At 50.1% G+C, this 24,551-nt stretch overlaps 1 protein-coding gene across 31 annotated transcripts in view; it reads left to right on the top strand.

The window, feature by feature from the left end:
• Slc39a11 (solute carrier family 39 (metal ion transporter), member 11) overlaps window positions 1–24,551 on the top strand; it is a 405,350-nt gene that overhangs the window by 116,636 nt on the left and 264,163 nt on the right. For 19 of the 31 annotated variants that reach the window (XM_030246280.1, XM_030246281.1, XM_011249231.2 and 16 more), the window contains one exon: window positions 9,941–10,099. In XM_030246280.1, the coding sequence (XP_030102140.1) occupies window positions 9,941–10,099 (159 nt within the window). Of the gene's footprint in view, window positions 1–9,940; window positions 10,172–10,559; window positions 10,665–24,551 lie in introns of all 31 variants that reach the window. The other 12 variants (XM_011249239.3, XM_011249237.3, XM_011249236.3 and 9 more) reach the window with 2 other exon arrangements.

The raw sequence follows: 24,551 nt of genomic DNA, 5'->3' as shown, positions 1-24,551 counted from the left end.
CAGCTATGTCTTCATGCCCTGGCACATATTCTTCCCCTACGAAGGCGGGTCTCCTTGAAGTCCCATTACAGAGGCCCTGGATGCTGCTTGCTAGACTCCGTCTAGCATCTTATTTTCTAACCAAGAGGTTTGCTGTGCCGTGTGATCTGTGCAGCTCTGCATCACACCCTCAGGTTCCTAACCAACCCGTGTCCAGCCTCCGAGAGGCACGCCGTGCGGTCTTCGAGGCTCTGCTTCGCACTCTTTCATGGGATGGCAGTGAACTCCGTGTATCAGTCTAGATGCCCCTGTGTGTATGTCTCGGATGTCTTCCGCAACCTGTCTTATGGTGGAGCATAGTCAGCTCCTGGTAAAGGCAGGGCACAGGTCCTCTCTGGCTCTTCTCCTCCTTCCTTTCAGCCCTCCGGGATAGTGAAAGTTGCATACTCACTTCCCAAGTATTTGTTGGTTGAAGGGAGAAATGTTTATATCTGATTTGGAGACAGAACTTAGAGACATTACTTGGCTCTGTACCTTGGGAGTAATTATTACCTTGATTTTTAATGAGTTGTAAGTTTGTGCCTATTAGTTAATTATACTGTAGCTGTGGATGTGCGAGTGTGTGTGTGTGTGAATATGTGAATATGTGGAGGCCTCAGGACCCATTCAGTCTGGTTCACTTGAGACAGAGTCTCTCAGTGGGGCCTAGAGCCCACCGGTTAGGCCAGCCAGTGAGCCTCAGGGGTCTGCCTTTCCCACCTTACCCAAAACTGGGATTAGAAGCACACACCTGATCTTTGATGCTGATTTTGGGGATCACACTTGGGTACTTATGCTTCCTTAGCGGGCATTTTACTGATGAAGTCCTCTTCCCAGGCCCTCTAAGGTAACGGTTCTCAACCTCCCTAATGCTGCCGAGACCCTGTAATACAGTTCCTCGTGTTGTGGCGACCCCTCCCCGCAACCATGAAATTTGTTTCTACTTCATAACCGTTACTTTAGATCTGATATGCAACCCCGGTGAAAGGGTCATGGTGACCCCCCCAAAGGTTCACAACCCACCGCTGCAAGGTTAGAGTCCACGTTCATTTCCTGTGTCCCCCATTTACAGAGGACCTGTTCTGCAGCAGATACAGAGCCCAGTGATGGGACTTTGAACTGTTTCTTTCAGTCTTCTCTCGAGTGGACAGGGTGGTGCAGTAGAAGCATGTGCAGCTATTTCTGGTCCCCCTTTCTCTTTAAGATGGGGATTTCGCTCTGTCCTTCAGAGTTTCTTTCTGTGTTTACACCGCCATTGCTTCGATAAAGGGAAGGCTTGATAGCACCCGTCACGCCAGAGCGTTGGCCGTGGCCCTTAGAGAGCTCTTCATAAACCCGCTTCTATTTCCAGAGGCGGAATTGTTCCTGGTGGAGCACCACACGGAGATGAGGAGGCTCACTTCCTGTGCTGGCTGGCTAGGTGCTCACCTGGCTGTGATTATTCTGTGCTGGTACCTCTGACACCAGGGGAGAGCCACTAGCGGTAGGAAGGGTGGGACCTTGAGATGGGATATTTTCAGAGCATGGAGCACATCACGAGCGCTGCTGGATTGTAAGAAGGACAGCAGGGAAATGAAGACTTTACTCTAAGGGAACATAAGAGAGAACCTGGATATTCTGTTTCCTGAGCTTCCTTCTAACATATGTGTGTTTGAATGTGTCGGTAAATATGAGCTTGTGTGTGTGAGTGTGTGTGTGTGTGTGTGTGTGTGTGTGTGTGTGTATGTTGCATGCATGTGTATGTGTGCAGAGGCCTGAGGAGGATTCTGGGTATCCTGACATATGACTTTCTAACCCATCACCTTGAGATTAGACCTCTCAATAATGCTAGAGCTAGGCTGGGGCTAGTGATCTTTAAGTCTCCACTCCTCCATAGCACTCTATGTAGTCAACTGTATGTTGTCACACATATTCACACACACACACACACACACACACACACACCACACATGGGTGGCCATGACTGGTTCTTTGTAGGTGCTGGGGTCTGAACTTAGGCAAAGATCAAAGGATGCATAACAAACATCCTTTCCCTACCATCTCCCTAGCCCCAAATGTGTGTGTGTGTGTGTGTATTCTCCCTCAAATATTTTTATATTTGCTTCATTTGCTTGAGTAAAGTGTCTGACAGCACAGTTTTGATGTTTCCCCCCTGCCCAGCCAGTTGTCCCAAAAGTACTTAATGAGTAATCTCCTCCTTTACATGTTCTGAAATGTTGTAGCTGGACTTTGGCTACTTTGTGCATTCCTTTTTCTTCCACTCTCCTCCACCCTTTCCCACCCTTTCAACCCCTTTTTCTTCCACTCTCCTCCACCCCTTTCCCACCCATTCAACCCCCTAACACTAGATAGGAGAGAAAAAAAGGATAGAGGGGAATGGGGGCAACGTTGTCATTAGACTACTTCCTGCTGATCAGGGGTGTTGAGTTCCTTAGGGACAAGTTTGATCTTTGTCATCAGGATATCTAATATCTGATTTCTTCTCCTTGTTGTTTCTTCTTTGCACATGACTACTTAACAAACCATTACCAACAACAACCAACCAACAACCATCAACCCACCAATAGCCAACTCTTTTGGGGCCCTAGCATTTATATATCCTCTGAAGAGTTTCTAGAATCCCAAATGTCACACAATTGCAGAAATTATCTGCCGCTGACAAAAAATCACACCCCTGCTAGAGCATGAGGCAAATCATAGTCAGCTGCTGCGGACAATCTGAAGCAGCTCCATATCCCACACCTGGGATTAAAACAAAAACATATTCTTTGTTTTGTTTTGTTTTGTTTTTAAGGAACCAACATTCTCATGACAAAATGTCCCAGTTTCTAGTAATAAAATCCACATACCTGCTGAAACAGGCAGCAGCAATAACAAAAAGCTAGATGAGTGTCAAGCAGCAAGAGGTGGTGTGTGCGGCTTCTGGGTGGGGACTATGAGGCTGGGGTCAGGCCCCCGTTTCAAATCCTGGTGTGGTCCTTTTCAGCAGAGTATTAGAGGGAGAGGGAGGGGGAGGGGGGAGGGGGGAGGGGGAGGGGGGAGGGGGAGGGAGAGGGACAGAGAGAAGTCCAGGTTCTAAAGTCCCATAATATACTTCCTTTAGCAATGTTGCATCCATCTCTAAATTTTTTCCCTTTATTTTTATTTTATGCATTTGGGTGCTTTGCCTGTACGTGTATCTATGCACCATGAATAAGTGTAGCCTGAGGAGGCTGTCAGATATTCTCGGACCGTGTGAGCCATCATGTTGGGGCTGGGACTCGAACTTAGGTTCTTTGGAAGAACAGCCACTTGTCCTAGGGATAGAGCTATCCAGCTCCAAGCCTCCATGTTTGAAAGGTTCCACAACCTTTCCACATAGCACCGCCAACTGGGGACCAAGTATCCCAGGGGAACATTTCTCATTAAAACTGCCTCACACGGGAATGTAAGAGTAACCAAAACCCAGGCTGTGGGCACCCCCCCCCCCCCCGTCCCTTCTTCATTCGTGTGCTGCGTGCCTTGTAGGCTCCCGTCCAGAGTAGATGTCACGTGGAGCCTCCTGTGGTGCAGGTCACCCCAGAGGAGTAAGGTGTGGAGTCCGTTGTGTGCATGCTTGGTTTTGCCGTTCCAAACTCGAACTGTGCTTCCAGGCGGCGAATCACACTGTGATCTTTAACTGCCTGTTTGCCTCTCTACATCTCCGACACTTGGGGGCTATTAGAGAAGTAAATTTATGAGGCCCCCTTTCCTCTTCCAGATGCAGGTTCTAGTAGGCTCGTCCAGTTGTTCACTAGTCGCCTGACGTTCTGGCATAAGCAGAAGTGTGCCTCGCGCATTGACACCCTCGCTTTATTGCCTTCAGGTATCTCCCCAGCTGCATCGCTGTATCATGTGACAGTTCTATTTTTAATTTTTCAAGGAACCTCCACGTTCTCCATGACAGCTGTGTTAGTGTATAACCCCATCAATAGTGCGTTTTTGCTACATCCCTGCCAACATCTGATACCTTCCATGTTGCTGATGCTGATGTCACGCCCCCACCCCATTATCCCAGAATCCTTTGCCTGATGAAGACAGGTGGTAGCCTACACCTGGTCTTTACTCAGAGGTTTCCAGAATTTCACAAAGGACTGCATCTTGGCGGGGTTAGAGGATGGTACTAACTTTTTGGAGGTTGGGCCAGTCAGTCATGTCTGACATCATTTAGCTCTGGGGCCTTTGGGAAAGCCACTTTATGTAGCTGAGTCTTGCCTACCCTACCTGTTAAGTGAAGTGTTTGGACTAAGTAATTGGCTACAGTTGCTCTCAACAGCAAGGGAATCACCGATTCTTTCAGTAGATTGTTCAGTATGTTATCCACAGAGACTTGCAAAGTCTATGCTGGCTTCCCACCCTTGAAACACTCCCTGATTTCAAGCAATTACTCAGCCAGCGTTTGTCAGAGTGAGGGCATCTGTGTGAGCCTGTGCGTTACTTTAATTTGGAAGGTTAAAAAAAATCACTTTAAAAATGCAGACAATAGACTCAAAAACGAGGGTTTAAACACTTCCTGTCATACGTTCTTGTCTCCCTGCCCCCACTGCTCCCCTTCATCAGCAGGGATGACAGAATTCATCTAGGCAACAGATATTAAACAAGTCTCTGTCCAAGGCTGCTCTGCTGGGTGGTGCAGCACACAGAGATGCTCCAAGCATGAACCAGGTCCCATCGTCTGCACGCTCCTGGGAGAACAAATCCAGTGAGACGGACAAGGGCCCCGGGCAGAGGGGGAGCTGCACAGGATCAGGGAGGAGGAACAAACTTGGTGGGCACAGCTTTGGGAAGTGGGATTATCTAAAATGACACCTGCCTCCTGCCAGCTCCTGGGTTGGCATGCTGGCCCTGTTGCTACATTCTTCTAGTAGCCCTGGTTGGTGGCATCCCTGCCAGTTGGCCAAACTGAGCAACAGAGGCCTCATTTAGTTTGCTGGGGCCACCCCATTTGGTTCAGTAGGTGCCAGAGCCAAGCTTCTGAGTCCAAATTCTGCATTTTGTTGTCATGGACATGAACTGGCAGCCAAGGGTCAGAGACGCCGGGAGAAAGGCCAGCCGAGATAGATCTTGACATTGCCACAGATGGAGACTCAGAGGTGTTCCCCAGAAACTGTACAGTGCAGCACACCTCTGAGGGCAGTCATGCAAGGCCAGGTCCTTACAGTTGATTAGGTCAGCCCTAACTTTTTAAAATAGGTTGTGATGGACTTACACCACACAACAGTGACCATTCAGTGGTCATTGTGACAACCAGTGACCACAACAAGTGGTCAATGAATTGAGAAAATGAACATTCACTGTCTCGTCCGCTCTCGACCAGCAAGAACGACACGACCACCAGTCCTTCTAACAGCAGTTTATTCAGCAAACTTCAGTCTTCATCTCTCTCTCTTCAACTTTATCTCTCTCTTTATCTCTCTCTCTCTTTATCTCTCTCCCCAACCTGGGCCTCTCACTCTTATATACTCTCAGCCCCCATCCACTCATGGCAGGCCCATCACCTCACCAGGCACGCAGCTTTAGCTAATCAGGGCAGCAGGGGCATGTCTCCACCAAAATGGATTCGCCAGTACCCTGGTGCACCTGCGCAGCTCTCACGATGGTCGTGGCTTATTTTCAGGTGTATGAGGAAGTTAGGTGCAAGTCATAAGACTTAGCTGCAGTCCCGGGCACCATCTTGGGACTGCTGCCACAATTGCTCCTCACAATTCACAATGGTCAACTGTCCCATTTTCTATTCCCAGATAGCAACCACCAGTGTACTCGGTCTCTGGGTTTCTACATTTGGGTATTTCAAGTCCCTTCTCTCCAGCTGTACTCACACCCTCGTAAGGCTCCTTGGCACAGCATTGGCCCCACTCTGATGTCCACAGCTATCTCTTCCATCTCAGTGTGGTCAGTGTGGTCACACCTGCAGAATTCCTTCTGCCACAGGAAATGAGAAAGTCACAGGTCTGACCATTAGCACCTGGGCATCTTGCCTGCCACTCGTGTCCTTGTAATAACTTATCTTTAGGCCCCGCCCACTTTTGATGGAAACCCTTTGCCATGAACAGATTGTCCTGTAGGCACTCCTCGGTTTATGTGTAAATCAGGGAGCTGGCAAGGAAATTAAAAAATGAAGGCACTCCAACAGGGCTCTGGATTTGACTAGAAGGGTGAAGAAAGGTGGCTTCCATCGAGCAGTCCGCCTGTACTGTCTGGAATGTTCTTCCAACCCAAGCATCCCCGAGTCCAGCATGGCCTTTGCAAGAACTGGCTGCCTTCTCCACAATAAATAATGTATCTGTGAGAACTTGGCATGTTTCTCATGCACAAAAACATGAGTTAGTTGTGGTGGCCCTCTTGAGGACCTGGTAGAATAAATCACATTAAGGTGAATTTTATTAGATTGTCTTATGTGATGTAGTCTGACTGTCCATCAATGTCTGGTGAGGCTGAGAATCTCTCGGTCGGTAAGTCTAGATGGCAAGATTTCCCAGCAGTCCCGATTTGGTGTTGAAGACCTGGAGGGCTTCTGGAGAACTTCTGGTATTCAGTCTGCATTGGAAGCCTGGGCATGTCGGTTCTGTTATTGGTGAAGAAGTGCTTCAGCTACAGAGCAGATGAGCTTGCCAGCAGAGTGGAAGGCAAGTAGGCAAAAACTGAAGGTTTTTTTTTTTTTCTCCATCTCTCTTTATCTGGGTTCCTCTTGGAGGTTCCACCCACATTTAGGGGAGCTCTTCCCTCTTCAGAGAATGTGATCAGGGAAATCTCTTACCGCACTCAGCGCTGATTCCAGACCCAGGCAGGTTGACAACCCGGATTAGCCATCACAGGCAGAAAACAGTCTTGGTCCCAGAGATGCCAAAGGAAGACGTTGGAACAGGCATTGCAATAGGAATGAGCCAGAGGCTGGTAAGGAGTTGAGATGATGCTGGCCAGAGTCGCTTCATTGCCTTGTAATGTGTAGAGAGATTTCGGAGGGTCTGATGAATGGCTTTCCCTGGTTCTTATGGGTTTGAAACTGTTGAAGAAGGAACTGAATGGAGGAGGGATTTCTGGTTGGGTCAAGTTCACAGAGGAGAATGAGGAAGGATTGGTGTCCATCTCTGTGCAGATGGTGAGCTTACAAGGGCTATGGAAGTTAATGAGTAGGATTGTGGATGGGGAGGGGGGTCCCTGGATCCTTTTGCGGTCTTTTGTGACAGAGCAGACTCGTGGTATGAACTGGTCAATCTCTGCACCCATCTGGTTGAGATGATATACGTTCATGTTTTCTGGAGCCTCGGAGGCAGAGGCAGAGTTCCATGGGTGACATTAAGATCTTTGCTGGGACAATCCATTCCAGGGCGAGCTGTTTTGTGTGAGCAATGGCTGGCAGAAGGCACCCCATGGCTTCCTACATGGATTGTTCTTCGTCTTGCCACCCTAATGCCTGGTTGTCACTCTGCGTGTTATTTTGGAGACGGGTGATGCGGCATAATTAAGTAAAATTTAGAAACCCATTCAACATTGTATATGTCGTCTGTGACTGTTACGACAGGTGGTGGGTGGACTCTAGCCATGACGATGTCACAGCGTGCGTAAGATTAAAAAGCCACAGGCAAATGATTAATTCGGTCAGCTCCGGAGAACAGTTTGTCAAATTGAGCTTGTTGACCTGTGAGAGCAGCTGCACGCGTCTCTTCTGGTCACTGGGTTGATTGTGGCGCTGGTTGGTCGGCATCTGCCGCTTACTGCATGGGTGGAAGGAACAACTTGCCTCCGTATTTTCGAGTCAACCTCTTTCCCCTTTGAAGTGTGTATGAGTGTGCACGTGGGGATGTCCTTGTTTGTTTTTCTGTCGGTGTGATAAAACACTGACCAAAAGCAACTTGGGGAAAGAAAAGGGTTTATTTTATCTTACAGCTAAGTCCAAGGTCACAGCCCTTCGCAGAGGGCCATCAAGGCAGAAGTCGAGGCAGAACCCTGGGTAGAAAATCACACAGAGACAACGGTGCACTGCTTGTACCGAGCCTCACATTCGGCTTCCTTTCTCGTGTAGCCCAGAACCTACCTCCCCAGGGGTGTCACTGCCCACAGTGGGCCGGACCCTTTCACATCTGGCAAGAAAATGCCACACAGACAAATGCCTACAGGCCATTCTGATGGAGGCAGTTCCTCACTTGAGATTCTCTCTTCCTGGTGTGTGAAGTCGACAACCAAGATTAGCCAGCACAGTGGGTAGGCATCTTTGTACACTTTTGTGAAGGCCAGAGATCAACTCTGGTGTTGTTATATACTTTGTTTATTGAGCTAGGGTCTCTCATGGAACCCAGAGCTGCCAATTTGTCTAGGCTGGTTGGCCAGCAAACCCCCGGGTATCCACTTGTCTCCACTCCCCGGAGCTGGGATTACAAGCTTAGGCTGCCACAGTCAGCTTTTTAAACAGGGACTCAGGGGGATTTGACTTAGGTCCTCCTGCCTGCCTAGGAAATACTTTACTCTTCGAGCCCATATTCCCAGCCTGCGATACAGTTCCTTTTCTCACAAATAACAACAGAAAACATCTGCCTCGCAGGGTGGGGAGGACAAGACAAGATATCAAATACAAACCTTGGTGCCTAGAAATGGCTGTTAATCGATAGTTGTTAGCTCACTAGTCAGTTTCAGAGATGAGGACACTGCAGAGACCAATCTGACGTTGATGGACTGACATCCTCAGATTTGTCAAACGCTGTCACATGATACGAGGGAGGAGGCCCACCATTGTTGATGTGCCAGAGATTGGGGAACGAGCAAGGTGGCACGAATGGAGGGAGACACATGTCACCCAACACCAAGAAGATCTCTATAATAATCAGCTGTGTTCTAGTGGTGAAGCCCATGTAATTATGAGCAGTTTGTCTTGGGAGCTTGAAATTGAAACATCCGGGCGTGGTGGCGCACGCCTTTAATCCCAGCACTCGGGAGGCAGAGGCAGGCAGATTTCTGAGTTCGAAGCCAGCCTGGTCTACAGAGGGAGTTCCAGGATAGCCAGAGCTACACAGAGAAACCCTGTCTCAAAAAACCAAAAAAAAAAAAAAAAAAAAAAAAAAAAAGAGAGAAGAAACAGCATCTCTCAGCAGCCTTAGGACGCTCATCTGAGGCCACCATGGCTCTTGGTTGACAGGGGCTGTGATGTCAGTGGGAGGATGTTTATCACTGAATGTAGCCTCCTGCCCCACCCTCACTGTGACAAGGTGACTTTTAGCAATGTCACCTGTCCGTGGAGTGCAAAAAAATCATGTTTGGATAAGAACTCCAGGGTCAGAGCCTACACAGGAGCAAATGAGACTCCGTCCTCTCAGATCTGCCCTGCCCCAAACTGGGTTCCTTTAATTTATGTGTTTTTATCGGCATGCATAATTTTCTTACACATAGTAATGGATCTCATGATGACATTTTCATACATATATGTAAGGTATCTTGATCATATTTGCTCCCCTTACCCTCTTGCCGCCCCTCCCTTTCCCATTGACGCCTTTCCTCATCTCAGCTAGATCCCCACTACTTTCATGCCTTTGTGGTTGACCCAATGTGTTTTCACGCTTACAGGGACACGGGTGAAGGGTTATTTACAGAAGCATGGTTCGTTTGCCAGTTGGTTCGCCTTTGTCAAGTTAGGTTTATGAACAGGAATTCTGGGAGGAACTTTTGCTAGTCTCCAGGGGTAGTCTTTGATTGAGCTGGTACCTACCACCTGAGGTTAAAGGCCTTACAAGTGTGAAATCGTGCGGCTTATTTTAGGATATAGAGAACAATGTAGGCCTTATGTGTTGACTCTCGCCACCCCCAAAGCCTTATGGGTTGGTTTTCCTCTGTGGTTTGGAGTTAAGCGTTGTTCCCCTACCCCAAAAAGCCTTATGGTTGGTTAATGACTAATTTCTCCCTGTGCTTTCTCCAGGTCATGTTAGCGGCTTCCTACTGGTCGCTGCTTGCACCAGCGGTGGAGATGGCGACATCCTCGGGGGGCTTCGGAGCCTTTGCCTTCTTCCCAGTGGCTGTTGGCTTCACCCTGGGGGCCGCCTTTGTCTACCTGGCTGACCTCCTGATGCCTCACCTGGTGAGTATCGACGTCCCGCTCCCCGCAGCAGACTTGCTTCTGTTTGCCTCGGTGGATCCATTCATACGTCAGGTAGTCGGCAGATTCTAAACAGACAGGTCGCCAGAGGGAGTGAGCGGTGATTCCTTCCATCAAGAAAGTACTCGCCTGTTGGCATGACTAATGAATGCCTCACTGTTCACATCTTGCTAACTTCAGATTTTGAACGTCAGATCTGTCAGTTGTAGCTGACGATGTAGAGCACCAATACGAGAGCAACCGGAACTGGGGGGAGGGGGGAGCTTAGGATCGTGGTTCAGGGAGAGCTGGAGAGCTGATGGAGTCATCAGGGAGATGACAACACAGCCAAGGATAGAAAGACCTTTACTAGTTTGTCACATGTTAACGGGAAGTGGCAGGTGGAGTGGGAGTCTGGGAGGTCAGAGTTCACCTCTGACATGTATGACCACGTGTCTCTCAGCTCCAGGTTTCCTTCCTACCATCTGGAGACTGTAAGATGCCAACAGCAACGAAAACACCACTGTTGGGGAGAACCAGAGCTGTGGAGCTTCTGGGCGGGAACCAGGCAGGTGGTTTGAGCATCACTTTCTGGCCTGAGCTGCTTTGCCAAGCAGAGAGCCAAGGCCAGGCTGTGCTACAGCAGCCAGAGGAAGCCTTTGGCTAAACTTGTTACCACAGTGCATGCTACTGGCAGAGGAGAGAAGGGTTGATGTCAGCCACAGGGTGGGATGTGTGGCATGTCCCCGTACCACACACATGGGTCTTAGAGGTGGGCGGAAGTACCTCCGAGTTGGTGCCCGGATTCACTGATCACCCAGAAAGGGGAGAAGTATGTGAAGAAAATGAGATTGTTTTTCTGTTAGATCGTAGGGAGTCGGGGGGTATGTGCTCCAGGACACAGCGAAAGGGCTCTTGTGTGTGTACTCTCCCCCTCTGCTTTTCCTGTATTCCTACTCCCTGACATAGTCTCCCTTTCTTCCTCTCTCCCTGTCTCCTTCCCTCCCACCTTTCCTGTCTTCCTCTTTCTCCTTCCTTCCCTCCTTCCTTTCATGTCTTCCTCTTTCTCCTTCCTTCCCTCCTACCTTCCTTTTTCTCTCTCTTTCCTTCTTTCCTTCTTTCTTTCCTTCCTTCCTTCCTTCCTTCCTTCCTTCCTTCCTTCCTTCCTTCCTTCCTTCCTTCCTTTTATGTAACCCAGATTAGCCTTGAACTCACAATCTTCCCGCTTCACCTCCCAAACGCTGGGATTTCAGGCCTGTGCAGCCATGTCTGAGCCCTTCCTCCTGTCTCACCTTAAATTACCAACCAGAGAGGGAAAAGGATGATCTCTGGGAACCGAGATTGCTGGGCCCCAGGGCTGCCTGCTGCAAAACTTACCGCTTGCAGGGCACACACACTCGAGCCCATTCCCTGGATCCGGCAGAGGATGCGATGGCCGCAGGGCCGGCTGTGACAGTTTCCTAAGGAGCCACCATCTGTCAGCTGTTGTCTTTCCACTGGAAGCTTGAATGACAGAGCCTGTTTCTGCCCCCTGGATGTTTGGTTTCTTTGCTGTCAGATCTAACTGTCCGTGCCGGTGGCTTTTAGAGCCTGTCCTGGGAGTGCTGCGGATTCTCCTCTTAAAACGGTCTAGCTACGTGTAAACTTCTTACTGGAAGATTTCCTACTCAGTGGCCCGAGCTCCTGAGCAGGGGGTTGAAGTGGTTCGGTTGTTCTATACAGTCCTGGCTAGACCCCATTCTCAGTACTCAGTGGGGCCACGAGGGCTCCTAAGCCAGTCATCATTAAGGGCCCTTCCAGTCATCATTGGTCCTCCTTACTGGGACCTGGGAGAGAGGGGAATGGTGGAGGTACCAGGCTTGGCGGCAGGTGTATTTGACCAGCTGGCCGAGCAGAGGGGATTTCTCTGGGCAATGTAAATAGTCACAGACTAATTTGTACTGTGCTTCGTGCTTTCTTTGTTGTTATTGTTAATCTTCGGTTCGTGTTTGTTTTACAATATACGCTTTAGATACAGAGATGCTCCCAGGGGGCAAGCTCTGGATAGATAATACAGAAAAGCAGAAATTGTTGCGGAGTGGATGGATGCTAACTGCTGTGGGGTGGGGTTGGGGAGGGGCTGGGAAAGAGGCGCCCTAACCATCAGGGCCCAGACCTCACTTGTTGGCAGAAGATTCAGTAAACATCTGATCTGGGACATTGGAGAGGAAATTAATTGCCGCTGTTAATGTGTGAAGGGGAACGTGTCTCAGAAGGTCTCATAAACAGGCAGGCTTCTGATTACCCCAGCTTCTGAATACAAATGGCCAGAGTCGTGCGCACAAGAAGCCCGCTGCCCTGTGCTCCGAGGCCCGCTAAAGCCTTCCCTCCCGTGTCTCTGTCAATTTGCTTCCCAGACCTGAAAAGGACCGCAGCTTGGCCCTTCCACAGGGGCCAAGTGGCGTGTCAATTAATGGGTTTTGATAGCGGAATCCCCGTGGCTATCCCGTATCGACTGAGCACAGGCAGGGAGGGTATGGACCTTCTGGGGCAGCCAGACTTGATTCCCTGAACGCTTACTGCTCCTAGAATTTGTGAGCCAACCACTTCTGAGGCTGTGGGAGAGTTTGGGTGGGGGGTGGTGTTGAACTTGAGGCCTCTTCGGTTTTTAATCCATTGAGCCTTACCACAGAGTCAGAGTAGGCAGTCAATGGTCTTGGAGGAGCAGGGGGAGGTAGGAGGCCTGAAAGCCTTCACTCGCTGTTGGCTGGCTGTTCTTCCTCTTCATGCCCGTGTGTGCCCGTGTGTGCCTCAGAATGGAATCTTGTTTTCTGCTTTCTGAAAAAAACAAATGCTAACACTGCCTGTGTTGGTGCTGCCTGCTTTCCTCAGCTTGCCTCCGTCTTGGCACACTTACCCAGAGAAGTGCGCTCTCCCCACCCCCTCCCTATTGGCTTCCCACATCTCAGAGAGGCTGCACAAGAGGGAGGAAGCAGCAGGCGCTTGTGGCTCTCCCTCCGTGGCTTTCTCCTGGGTGCAGTACTGTATGTCCCTCCTAAGCAGGCTCCGGGTGGGAGTAGGGGACACCAGCTTCCTCCCAGGTCTAATTATGTCCCCAGCATCTATCAGGTCTCATTGTGTTGGCCAGGACGATGGCTTTATAAAAATGCAACTGTGTGGGACAGGCATAGCACGCTCAGGCTGGTGACAGGTTTTGGAGGGCAGGGGCTGCTTCCAGGAACTACACACGATCGATGTCTGAAGTGGCATGTTGCATGAGGCAAACTTTGACCACCAGAGGGGCATTTGCGTGCATCTCTGTCCTTCATAGATGGTCTCCACAGGGAACCCTGTGCTGTTCTAGTCACAGGTTGGTGGGATGGATAAAGCTGGCGCTTGGGGGAGGGGGTGCTGATTGGAGCTACAGCAGAATCGAGACCCTGGTCCTCTCTGTCAGACTTCCCATTGCTTTTAGCCTCTATATGTAGTCCTGCCTCTCTCTCTGAGCTACACTTCAGACTAGAGTCACACACACACACACACACACACACACACACAGAGTGAGTATGTGTGTGTGTATCTGTGAGTGTGTATAGATGCCAGAGGTCAACTTTAGGTGTTGACCTTGTTCTTTTGAGACAGGGTCTTTAACTGGGTCCCGGGGTTCACTGATTCAGCCAGGCAGGCTGGTCAGCCTACTCCAGCAGTCTGAACACAGCAAGCACTTTACTGATGGATCCACCCCCACAGCCCCTGGGCAAACGCCCCCTCTTGATACTTGTAGGGCTAAGCTAGAGAGATGCTGTGGTAGAGGAAGCTTGTCCTGTGGATGTCGCCGTAAGCCACCCGGCAGGCACAGTGTGTTCTTAAGCAGAGGCCACCCTGGACATCTCTTCCCTCCCTAAGCGCCTGCTGGTGGCTGGGTGGGGCTTCCCTGAGGGCCACGCTGTGCCCAGGAATCTGAGACTCTGATTAACACTCCAGCTTCTTCTTGGAGAAACAGCATGTGTGTGACCGTGGGGGGCCTGCCTAGGGGACATGAGGGAAGGTTTCCTGTTTACAGAGCTTCACCGACTGAGGGACTCCTGGCATCTTGACACCCCAGGCTTTGCCTAGATAAGGCTTTAGGGAGTGGCATGCCTAGTTTCTTTTCTCAGGTACAAATGGCATAGCCTGGTGGAGGCAGCCTCTCCAGCTGTTGGGGATACCTAGAAGTGTAGTCCCACACAGCTTGGGGGTCCCATTGACTTGAGGCAACTTCCTAATATAGTAATACTCACTGACGCTTAGAGAACACGGCGGCTTGGACCGGAGATGTCCTGCACTGTCTGAGCCTCTGCCGAGAAAGGCTTGTGATTCTGGGTTCCCTTCTCAGTACCACAAAACAGCAAGAGTACATAGACAAAAAGCCAAGCAGTCTAACCATTCTGTGGACATGTGTGAGTACCCATGCGGATGGTGGGACTCCATGCTGTGAACTGTCTCTCTCCCTGACTGTGTGCTATGTCTTCTGGGGCGGGCAGTGTAGGTGGCTCTATGTATTGTAAGACCCCCCGAAGCTGGGCCTCCGCTCAAGTCCCAGGCTGAGCTGGCCAGCACCCCAGTGACCCGAGAGAAAACCACACCTGATGCAAACTGCAAGAGGTTTTACTATCAGCTAGCTGAGGATGAAGTCCCTCCGCTGTGCAGGGCAGGGGAGTTCGACCCTGAGCGGTGACAGTAGGGGGCTTTTAACAGCTAGCTGAGGAATTGGGAGGAGTTGGGAAGAGTTCTTCTCTTCCAGGTGTCCTTGGTGAAATTTACAAGGCAGGAATGGGGAATGAGTTCTTTCTGAATTTTTATCTCCGTGTCCTCGACACAGGAAGGCAGGCATCTCTGGTTGTAAAGTATAGAAACAAAAAAGGCTTTTTGCTGGCTATAGAGAACAAAGAGCCTCTTTCTGGCTGTGTTTTTAGAGATCAGGGAAAACAAGCTTGGGGAACGTGCAGGGCTTTACCTTCCAGGGAGAAACGCTCTAAGTCGGGGTCCCACGGTATCTGTGCTTGTGTTTTAGCTGATTCTGTTGTCCTGGCTCACCGAGATGGCAGAGGACCAGGAGGTTACAAATTACATCTTTAATTTTCAACCAGGGTTATAAATTACATCTGACACTGCTGTTTGTTCCCAAAGGAGGAAGAGTGGAACTGGTAGGAGAACACATACACACACACACACACACACACACACACACACACACACACACACGCTTTCTGAGGGAAACTTCGTAAGCCTCCAGTGGTTTTTGTCATCACAGACCATCTTGATAGGGATGCTTAAATCCTACCAAGTGATTTAAATCCTACCATGTGGAGCATGTATGATGCTTGGAACCTTCTAAAACCCACGTTGATTCCCCCCATCTTTTCGATGTTAGGCCATAAAGTTGTGACGGTCCTCTCTTGCCATGGCTTGAGTCAGGAAACATTTCAGGTTCCACATATCTAGAACTTAGAACTTATGGGCAGTTGGGGGTAGAAAAGACACCGAGTGTGCACTTAAGATAGGGGCATCCTCCTATTCCTCATGGGAGCTGGGACAGGGCTGGCTTGCCCATAGTCTGCAGCTCTCTCTCCAGTCAGGTGGCTGATGCTTCACAGAACCTGCCTTGCTATATCTCACTGCTCATCGGATCTCAGATTGATTGGGCCAAGGAGTCAGAGTCGCAGGGAGTTGGAGGGAAAAGGCAGTGTCAGGGAAAAAACAGACAGCGAGGTTTTGGGACAGAGATGAGGTTTGGCTAGTTTGTACTGGGGGGGGAGGACCCAGTTAAAGCCAGTGTGATAAGTCATTCTCTCTCACATGCAGCCTTGGGGATGCCTTAGGTTGGATAGAGGAGAAACACTGGACCTCTGATCACAGCCAGCATCTCAGAGTCCTCTGGAAATTCCCTATTCCCAACACACAGGTGAAAAGAGGGAGAGTTGCCGCTCCCTTGATGTGTATGGGGGTGGGGTGTTGAGAACTTAATACACAAATCATAAAATCATAAGGTTGGCAAGAGTCGTGTGGGCCTGTGGGTTCCTGTTTCTTCCTGTTGAAGGGCATGGGGCTGAGCATGTGTGTTTTGTTATATACACATGTGACCCCTTGTGAGGTGAGAGAAGGCCCTGAGACCAAGTTAAGCTGGTTACCCTCTGGCAGCCTCCCTGCCCCCGTCTCTGCAGCAGATTCCTTTGCTAGTAGCCATCCCCATCCTCCCAGGCTTCCTCTCTTTACGACTGGGCAGTGCTCCCTGTATCCCCTGGACCGGGCCAGCTTTAACCAAAGGGCTGGACTTGCTGCTCACTCTGAATGCGGGAAAAGGCCCTCGTGCATGCCCACACCTGTGCCAGCAACAGGGCTGACATGCTGGGAGGATTCCAGTTTTCTCTGAACGTAAACCTACAAGGAGAAGCAGCAGGTCGAATACCACTGGAGAAGCTGTGAACAGAGCAGCCCAGCATCCGGTGGCTAAGATAAGCATCCTTTAGAGCTGAAGATCTGCCTCCATAGCACAAGGGCTCGCCTGGTGGTCGTGCACTCTGGGTCGCTTGGCTACAAGGTTTTAATCAGCGGCTTGTTCTCTGCTGATCATCAGCAAAGTGAGATCAGGCATGTGTTCCCATAAGTGGTTGTAGACAGTGGAAATGTAGGTGCATTTCCACACACATTGACACTTGCATATGTGCAGTTTAGAAGGCGTGGGCACACACACACACACACACACACACACACACACTCTCTCTCTCTCTCACATGCACACTCATGAACATGTGTCTTCAGGGTAGCTCCCGTCCCATCAGCCTCATGAACTAAGGACCTTCTGTTGAACAGGATGGCAGTGACTCCATAGTGCAGAAGAGTGACTAGGGACAGGCCGACAGAAGCAGCCTCTGGCAGAAGCTGGTGTTCAGCCCTGATGTCTGGAAGTTCCAAGAAGAAGCCTGAAGGTAGCCAGTGTCTGCCACAGGCATGATTTGTACAGCAGTGGTTTTGGCTGCAGGAGCTGAGGCAGACTTGAGAGCAGTGTGCTGCCCAGAGCTCCTCGAGACAGTGTGGGCTGTCACTGTCATCTGGAGCAGCGCAGTGCCACGCCAGCCTCTTTGAGGAGATTACTCATCGGTTCACCACGCTATCCTGAGGGACAGCAGAGCAGACGACACCTAAGAGTGTCCCAGCTGTCTTTTGGGTCGCACCGCCGTAACAAAACACCACTCAGGGATGCTTAAATAACACACTGTCTCAAGGCTCTGGCTGATTTGATTACAGGTGAGGGCCCTATCTTCCCGGTTTGCAGATGGCTGCCTTCCCATTGTGTCTGTACACAAGTCGAGGCAGAGAGAGAGATGGTGAGCCTCTCTGATGGGGACTTTTCTCATCAATACACTAGTTCAGTCATGCCTCATCTAACCTTATCACCCCCAGAGGCCTCAGTGACATTGGACATAGCTTCAACACAGCAAGTCTTTTTGGGGGCTGGGTATGACACAGACATTGTGTTTGTTAAAACCTGCTGTAAAAAAAGTGGAGGAATTTTCTTCTTGCATATTTTGGGCATAAGAGTGCTTTGTGAAATTTGTAGAGCAGAACTCTGACTAGACAGCTCTCTGGCCAGTAGGCAGCACTCTCTGGCCAGGGGGAAGAGAGCTGTAGACTTTCAGAGGAGTAACGTTGATGATGCTTTTTGTATTAACCTCCATTTTGTTCTAGTAAGAACAGCTGGTCCAGTGGCCCTCTAGTACTGTGTACTCATGTGTCTTTACATTTAATAAACAATAGAATTAGGTCTTACCTTTTTTATTTTAGTGTGTATACATTCATGTTTGCATGTGTGCATATATATGTGCATGGGTGTGCAGAGGCCAGAAGTCAATCTCCTGGGTGTTTTTCACAATTATTTTCTACTTTTTTCTTTTCTTTCTTTCTTTTTTTTTTTTTTTGAGACAATACCTCTCACTGGACTTAAAGCTAACCAGTTTGGCTAGGCTGGCTGGCCAGTGCACCCTGAGATCCTCCTGTCCCTGGCTCCCCAGAGCTGTGACTACAGCTGTGCACTGCCACACCTGGTTCCTTTGCGTGGTTGCTGGCCATGAAGCTCAAGCTGTCACGAAGTTTACTGAGCCTTCTCCCAGCCCTGGGCTCACTTTCTCATGAGGACCTTTTTAGTTAATGTCGTGTCACGTTCATGTCTCCCGTTGTATGTCGTACCGTTACCTCCCGTACACTCCTTCTGGTTTTTGTTGTTTCTAGTGTTCTTCTGGAGCTCCTGTCCCGCTAGCTTCTGGGAGTAGTGTCCCATTCATTCTATTTTCTCTACTGAATTTAAGAATATGTAATATGTCTCCAGGGGCTGTGGGGATGGCTTGAGAAAGAACCCTTGTCAGACAAGCATGGGGATTAGTTTTTGAATACCCAGCACCCATGTAAAAACACTGTGGTTGGCACACAGAAAAGCCAGGCTCAGCAACACATGCTTTTAATTCCAGCACTGGGGAGGTGGAGGCAGGAAAATCCCAGGAACCTGCTAGTCTAGCAGAATTGGTTTAATCTTAGTGCTCTGGGTGAGTGATGGAGACAGGAGGATGCCTGAGTCTTGCTGCTTGTCAGCCTGGCTCCAGGTAGAGTGAGAAACCCTGTCCTAGGGAATAAAGCAGAGAGCGCCAGTGCATGACACCTGGTGCAGTCCTCCAGCCTCTGTGCCTGTGCATGGGTGGATGACCCCCTCATGAATATTCACCATACATACACACACACACACACACACACACAAGCATACACACACACACAAATACAACACACACAGAGACATAACAAACACACAGACATACCACACATACACCATACTCATAAATATATACTATACATAAACATACACACACACACACACACAAATACCACACAGAGGCATAATAAACGCACAGAGACATACCACAAACACACAGATGCATACACCCCATACAAACACCACATACACACACATACACACAGATATACCACACACATACACACACACACACACACAAACACACACAAATGCACACATACACACTTCAATACCACACACACACATATAACAAACACACACAGATATACCACACACACATAATGACACACACTACTATGCAAACACCATAATACATACACACCACACATATACATACATCTACATGCACAGAAACACATACATATACCCACACATACACAACACACATACAGACATACCACACACACACACACCACATACAGAGACCCCCCCCTCCCAATTAAAAAAACAACCTATATACTCTTGTGTTTGTGTGTTGCCTAGTGATCACTGAATCAGAGTTACCACTGGGCTATTTCCGATGAGGTCTCACAGCTACCCAGTGGCAGGCGCTCCCCCCTACCCCCACCCCTGGGCCCATCACATTGCTTTGTCACACATTTTTCCGTCTCCGAGTTTCCCGAAATAGTCAGCACACGGCCAGTGCTTTGGCTTCGAACAGTCCATCACCTTTAATGGAAAATGTGAAATTGTGCATCTCACCTTCTGTGAGGATCACGGCCCGGTGCAGCCCGTTCACCAGTTCCTGGAAACCCTTGGAGTGTGCTTTCACCTGTTGTTCTGCAGAGCCCGAAACAGAAAGGCACCGTGAACTTAAACTGGACCGCTGCATCAGAGTCACTGCAAGATACCTTGTCCTCGCTCCACCCTCTGGGCCCCATTGCCTCTCAAATGGAGGTGGCTTAATTGTAAGATCATTGTGTGTGTGTGTGTGTGGGGGGGGCAGTAATGGTGCATGGATGTGTGTGTGTGTATACAGTAACAGTACACGGGGTGTGCCTGTGTGTGGAGGCTGACGGATGACCTTGAGGGTCTTCACTGCTCACCTTGTTGTTTTAGGCAGGCTCTCTCACAGAACCAATTCTGCTAGACTAGCAGGTTCTTGGGATTTTCCTGCCTCCACCTCCCCAGTGCTGGAATTAAAAGCATGTGTTGCTGAGCCTGGCTTTTCTGTGTTGTTGTTATGGCTCCATCTCAGGCCGTCCATGCTTGTGCGGCGAGCTCTTTATCCATTGACCCATCTCCCAGCCCTCAGGTCATTTTGAAGAGAAAGCCACGTAGGTTTCTGAGCCAAAGTTTCTTTCTTTATCTTCTCTCTCTCTCTTTTTTAAATCCCCAGTTCGGTGTCTGTTTCTGGAATATTGGCTGTGTTCTAGCTGCATACTTTAAAGACTTTAATTAGCTGGCACTCAAGTGGTGAGCTTGAGTCTCTCCATCCTGATGTTTAATGGAGTGTTGCCTCGGATGGCAGGAATCATGGTAATTGGATCATAGCTGGGACTCTGGCTGATTCACAAAATCAGCCAAAGGTGTCACTCCCGAGAAGGCGACTAGGTTTAGCTCCGGCTCAGGGGTTCCGAAGCATTGTCCCAGCTGCCGATGCCTCTCCGTTTCAAGGAGACTCTGAGAAAATCACCTCTGGGCAACCACGGGATTAAGTGCTCTTGGAGGGATTCTGTATGCCGAAGCTTGTGTGTACATTAGACACAACATGCTTTTTAAAACAACAGCTTCCCGAAGCTCTCCCTCCCTGAAAGTCTCTCTATGCAGGGAGCTGGAGCGGAGCTAGGGCTCTGCGTTTTTACCAAGTGTCCCAGAGGATTCTGAGGTAGGAAATCCACAGATTTGCTGTGTCTGATAAACTTTATATAACAATTTTAGCAACTGGATATTTTCCCTTGCTTAATTTATTTACCTCCAAGACAGCATAGAGGCAGCGTAGTCATCACTGACTCCCGATGCAGGTGGTGACCTTGAGGTCATGAGCATCTTGATAGGGGGCAAGGATGGAGCCCAGGTGACCCACGGGCTCCTGGGCCCATGGACCTCAGCTGGTGATGCCGAGGTGTAATGGTTCATATTAATTGTCAACTTGACAGTCTATAGAATCACCAAGGAGATGAATACCTATGTATCTTTTACAAGGAAGCTTCTAGATTGGATTGGCTGAGGTGGGAAGTTCTACCTTATCTGTGTAAGGCCTCATTCTGCCGGGGAGGGGCCGGACAGAGTCAAAGGGAAGAGTGGGCGGAGCACTCATTCTACAGGGGAGGGGAGTGGGCGGAGCACTCATTCTACAGGGGAGGGGCCAGACAGAGTCAAAGGGAAAGAGTGGGCGGAGCACTCATTCTACAGAGGAGGGGCCGGACAGAGTCAAAGGGAAAGAGTGAGCGGAGCACTCATTCTACAGGGGAGGGGTAGGATGGAGTCAAAGGGAGTGGGCAGAGCACCACCACTCATCCCTCTCTGCTTCCTGAATGTGGACACCATGTGACCAGCTGCCTCATGCTCCTGCTGGCGTGCCTTGCCTGGCCTGATGGGCTGTGCCCTAAAAGCACACTTTTTCTTCCTTAGATTGTTTTTGTCTGCTGTTCCACAGCAACAAGAAGAGTGATGGACACACATGGTCTGAGATGGGAAGGTATCCTCTTTTTGCATTTTTCTCTCTCCATGCAACTTCCTTCCTGATGTAGAAATACTGTTCCCTGAGTCTGGTGTCTTTTAAAGCGCTCTGAGCTACAGAGTACCCACGCCACCCGCAAGGCGCTAGCTATTTTCCTGGGTGTGGTGGCCGAGGGAAAGTTGGGTTTCTGCATAGCTGTGACCTGGTCAGTCTTTGTCTCTTAACCTGACAGTGGATACTCGGGATTCTTCAGAAGGGCGAGACAAGATACCTAGGGACCATCTGGAAGCTTGGATGGTGGCATTGGATGGTAGACTAGGTGTGTGAGTGGGCTGATGCCAGTGGATATGGGTGGAGAGCCTCGTGGGACATGGGGAATGGGACATGTCTTCTCTGGGCAGCATGCAGGCTGGAGAGTCGTACACTGTTGGTAAGGGTCGTCCACAGCATGGGGATATTTCATGTAAGAGTAGGTGGCATAAGGGACTGGCTCAGTTTGGTTCAGAGCTGGCATGCAGACCAGAGTCAGAAGACGAATGCACCAGGAAGAGAGCCATATGTGGCTAAGAGTGGGTAGAACCAGGGCCTCAAAAGCTGGCCAGCTCCTTTGGGACTCAGTGAGGCAACGTAGGCCCCAAGGCGGCTTTGGTCCACCCACATGGCTGCTCACATAGCACATAGCAGCTGATTTGTAAAGGAACAGATCTGCCAGGAGAGAAGACTAATGTTACCACAGTACTGGAGGTACAGGCCTCTCGTATCTTTCGCCAGGCCAGGTCAAGGCTTACTGGCCAGTTCCTCCTGAAAGAAGAGGTGTCTGAGAGGCCACACTGATATAATGCTATCTCCTCAGGGGCGGAGACTGCAGGAGGGTGAGGCGAGGAGGCCTGAGAGGGTTCTGTGTTTGTGTGTGGGAGACAGACTCTGCCGAGCATGAGGTGAGGGGTGAGCTGCAGGCTGGCATGGGTGAAGTGAGCTCACGGGAGCACTGGGCATTAGGGCACCCATCTGTGTGGTGTGTGTACATGGACTGTGTGAAGGAGACAGGGCAGTGCTAGAGGGGTTCGCTTTAAGGCTGTGGTCAGACTTAGCGTCTCTGGTGAATGAAGCCGTGGAGCCAGGGGGCCTGCCCATCACTGTCAGACGCCCCTTCCCCACCTCCCCCAGGGCTGCCTTCATTATGTTCCAGTCAGCCACCCAACCCTCTGACCTTGTGATGTTATCCTGAAGGGACTGGTCAAATGCAGCCCAGGGCCACATCAGCTCCATCCCCCCATTTACTTGACATCCAAAGCTACCTTCATGGGATGGGACAGTGCACTTGCTCGCTCAGCCTTCCTGGGGAGTGGGTCCCAGGAACCCCCTCACCAATATAAAATGGCATAGTGTTTGCACAGAAGCCACACAGAGCCTGGGAACGTTAACTCACCTGCACGCTACTGGAAATATGCTACTGGAAACATGTGTGAATGTGTGTCAGTTATGACTGTGCCCTGTAAGGGGATCACAGGAGGAGCCTCTGTGTGCTCTGTGCAGATGCGCGTTATGGGCCAAGCCACACGAGGGAACAGGATGAGAGGCAAGCGTGCAGAAGAGGAGGGGCCTGTAGGCTGGCAGGGGCTGTGCATCATCCCACACAGCTCTTCATTGATCAGCCACATAGCCAAGCTTTGCTGGAACTGGAACGTTCTGGAACCCTCTGGAACTCTTCCAAATGTCTCTCCTCTTCCCTCCCCATCTTCCCCTTTCTCTTTCCTTCCTTATTTCTTCCCTCCCTTCTTCCCTCCCTCCTTCCCTCCCTTCTTCCCTCCCTCCCTCCCTCCCTTCTTCCTTCCCTTCTTCTCTCCCTCCTTCCCTCCCTCCCTCCCTCCTTCCCTCCCTTCTTCCCTCCCTCCTTCCCTCCCTCCCTTCTTCCCTCCCTTCTTCCCTCCCTTCTTCCCTCCCTTCTTCCCTCCCTTCTTCCCTCCCTCCCGCCCTCCCTCCCTCCCTCCCTCTCTCCCTCCTTCCCATCCTGTTTTCCTCTCCTTTTCTACTGTGGACTCCCTCACCCTTCTTCCTTTCTCTTCCACCTCCCCTCCCTCCACCACAGCAAGTTGTTAACCTTCCTAACACCACGACCCTTTAATATAGTTTCTCATGTGACAGTGGTCTCCAACCATAAAATTATTTTCATTGGTACTTTATAATTGGGGTTCTGCTGCTGTTATGAATCATGATGTAAACCTCTGATTCACAGGATACCTGATATGCAACCCATGTGGGGATTGTGACCCACAGGCTGAGAACCATCCACTTTTCTCCTCTCACCCCTGCATCTCCCTTCCCCATCCCCTCTCCCTAACCCTCCCTCCTCACCCCTTTCGTCTTTCTTCTTTCCATGGTTGTACTATATAGCCCAGGCTGACTGCAAACTCTTCATCCTCCTGCCTCAGCCTCTGATGTGCTGGAATTACAGTCCTGTAGATCCTTCTCTCCCGTCCTGTGAATATATTTTCAAAACTTTTTTTTAATTATGTGAATGTGTGTGTAGGTAATCAGAGGGGCCAGAAGAGAGCATCAGGTTCCCTGGGGCTGGAGCAGCAGGCAGTAGAGAGTTGCCGCCAGCGTGGGTATCAGGAATGGAGACACGCTCCCTACCAGCTTTGCAGTGACCGCTCTGAGCCTCCCAGCCATCTCTGCCATCCCTCCTGTGAATATTTCCCTACCGGCGGTTGACTGACTGCAGATACAGAACCCTCACATACAGATGGCCAGTGGTTGGGGGCAGAGCTATTTCCCTATCTGGCCCTTTGCAGAATCAGCTGCTGACCCTTGCTGTGAGCACACCTCACTTAATCTTTTCTCTCTGTACTTCCATCTCCACTATCCGGGGACCCATCACCTCTGGCTTCAGGTTATAATTTGCAGCATCATTCACAGCCTGAGAGTTCCGTCTTGAGTCTGCCTTAAACCTGTCCAAGGGCTCCTGGTGCCCTGGGTGACAGGCTTCGTCAGCCCTCGCTGCTCTGGCC

The sequence above is a fragment of the Mus musculus genome, chromosome 11 (assembly GCF_000001635.26).
Source record: "Mus musculus strain C57BL/6J chromosome 11, GRCm38.p6 C57BL/6J".
Lineage (NCBI taxonomy): Eukaryota > Metazoa > Chordata > Mammalia > Rodentia > Muridae > Mus > Mus musculus.
This window is presented reverse-complemented; position numbering and strand designations above follow the sequence as displayed.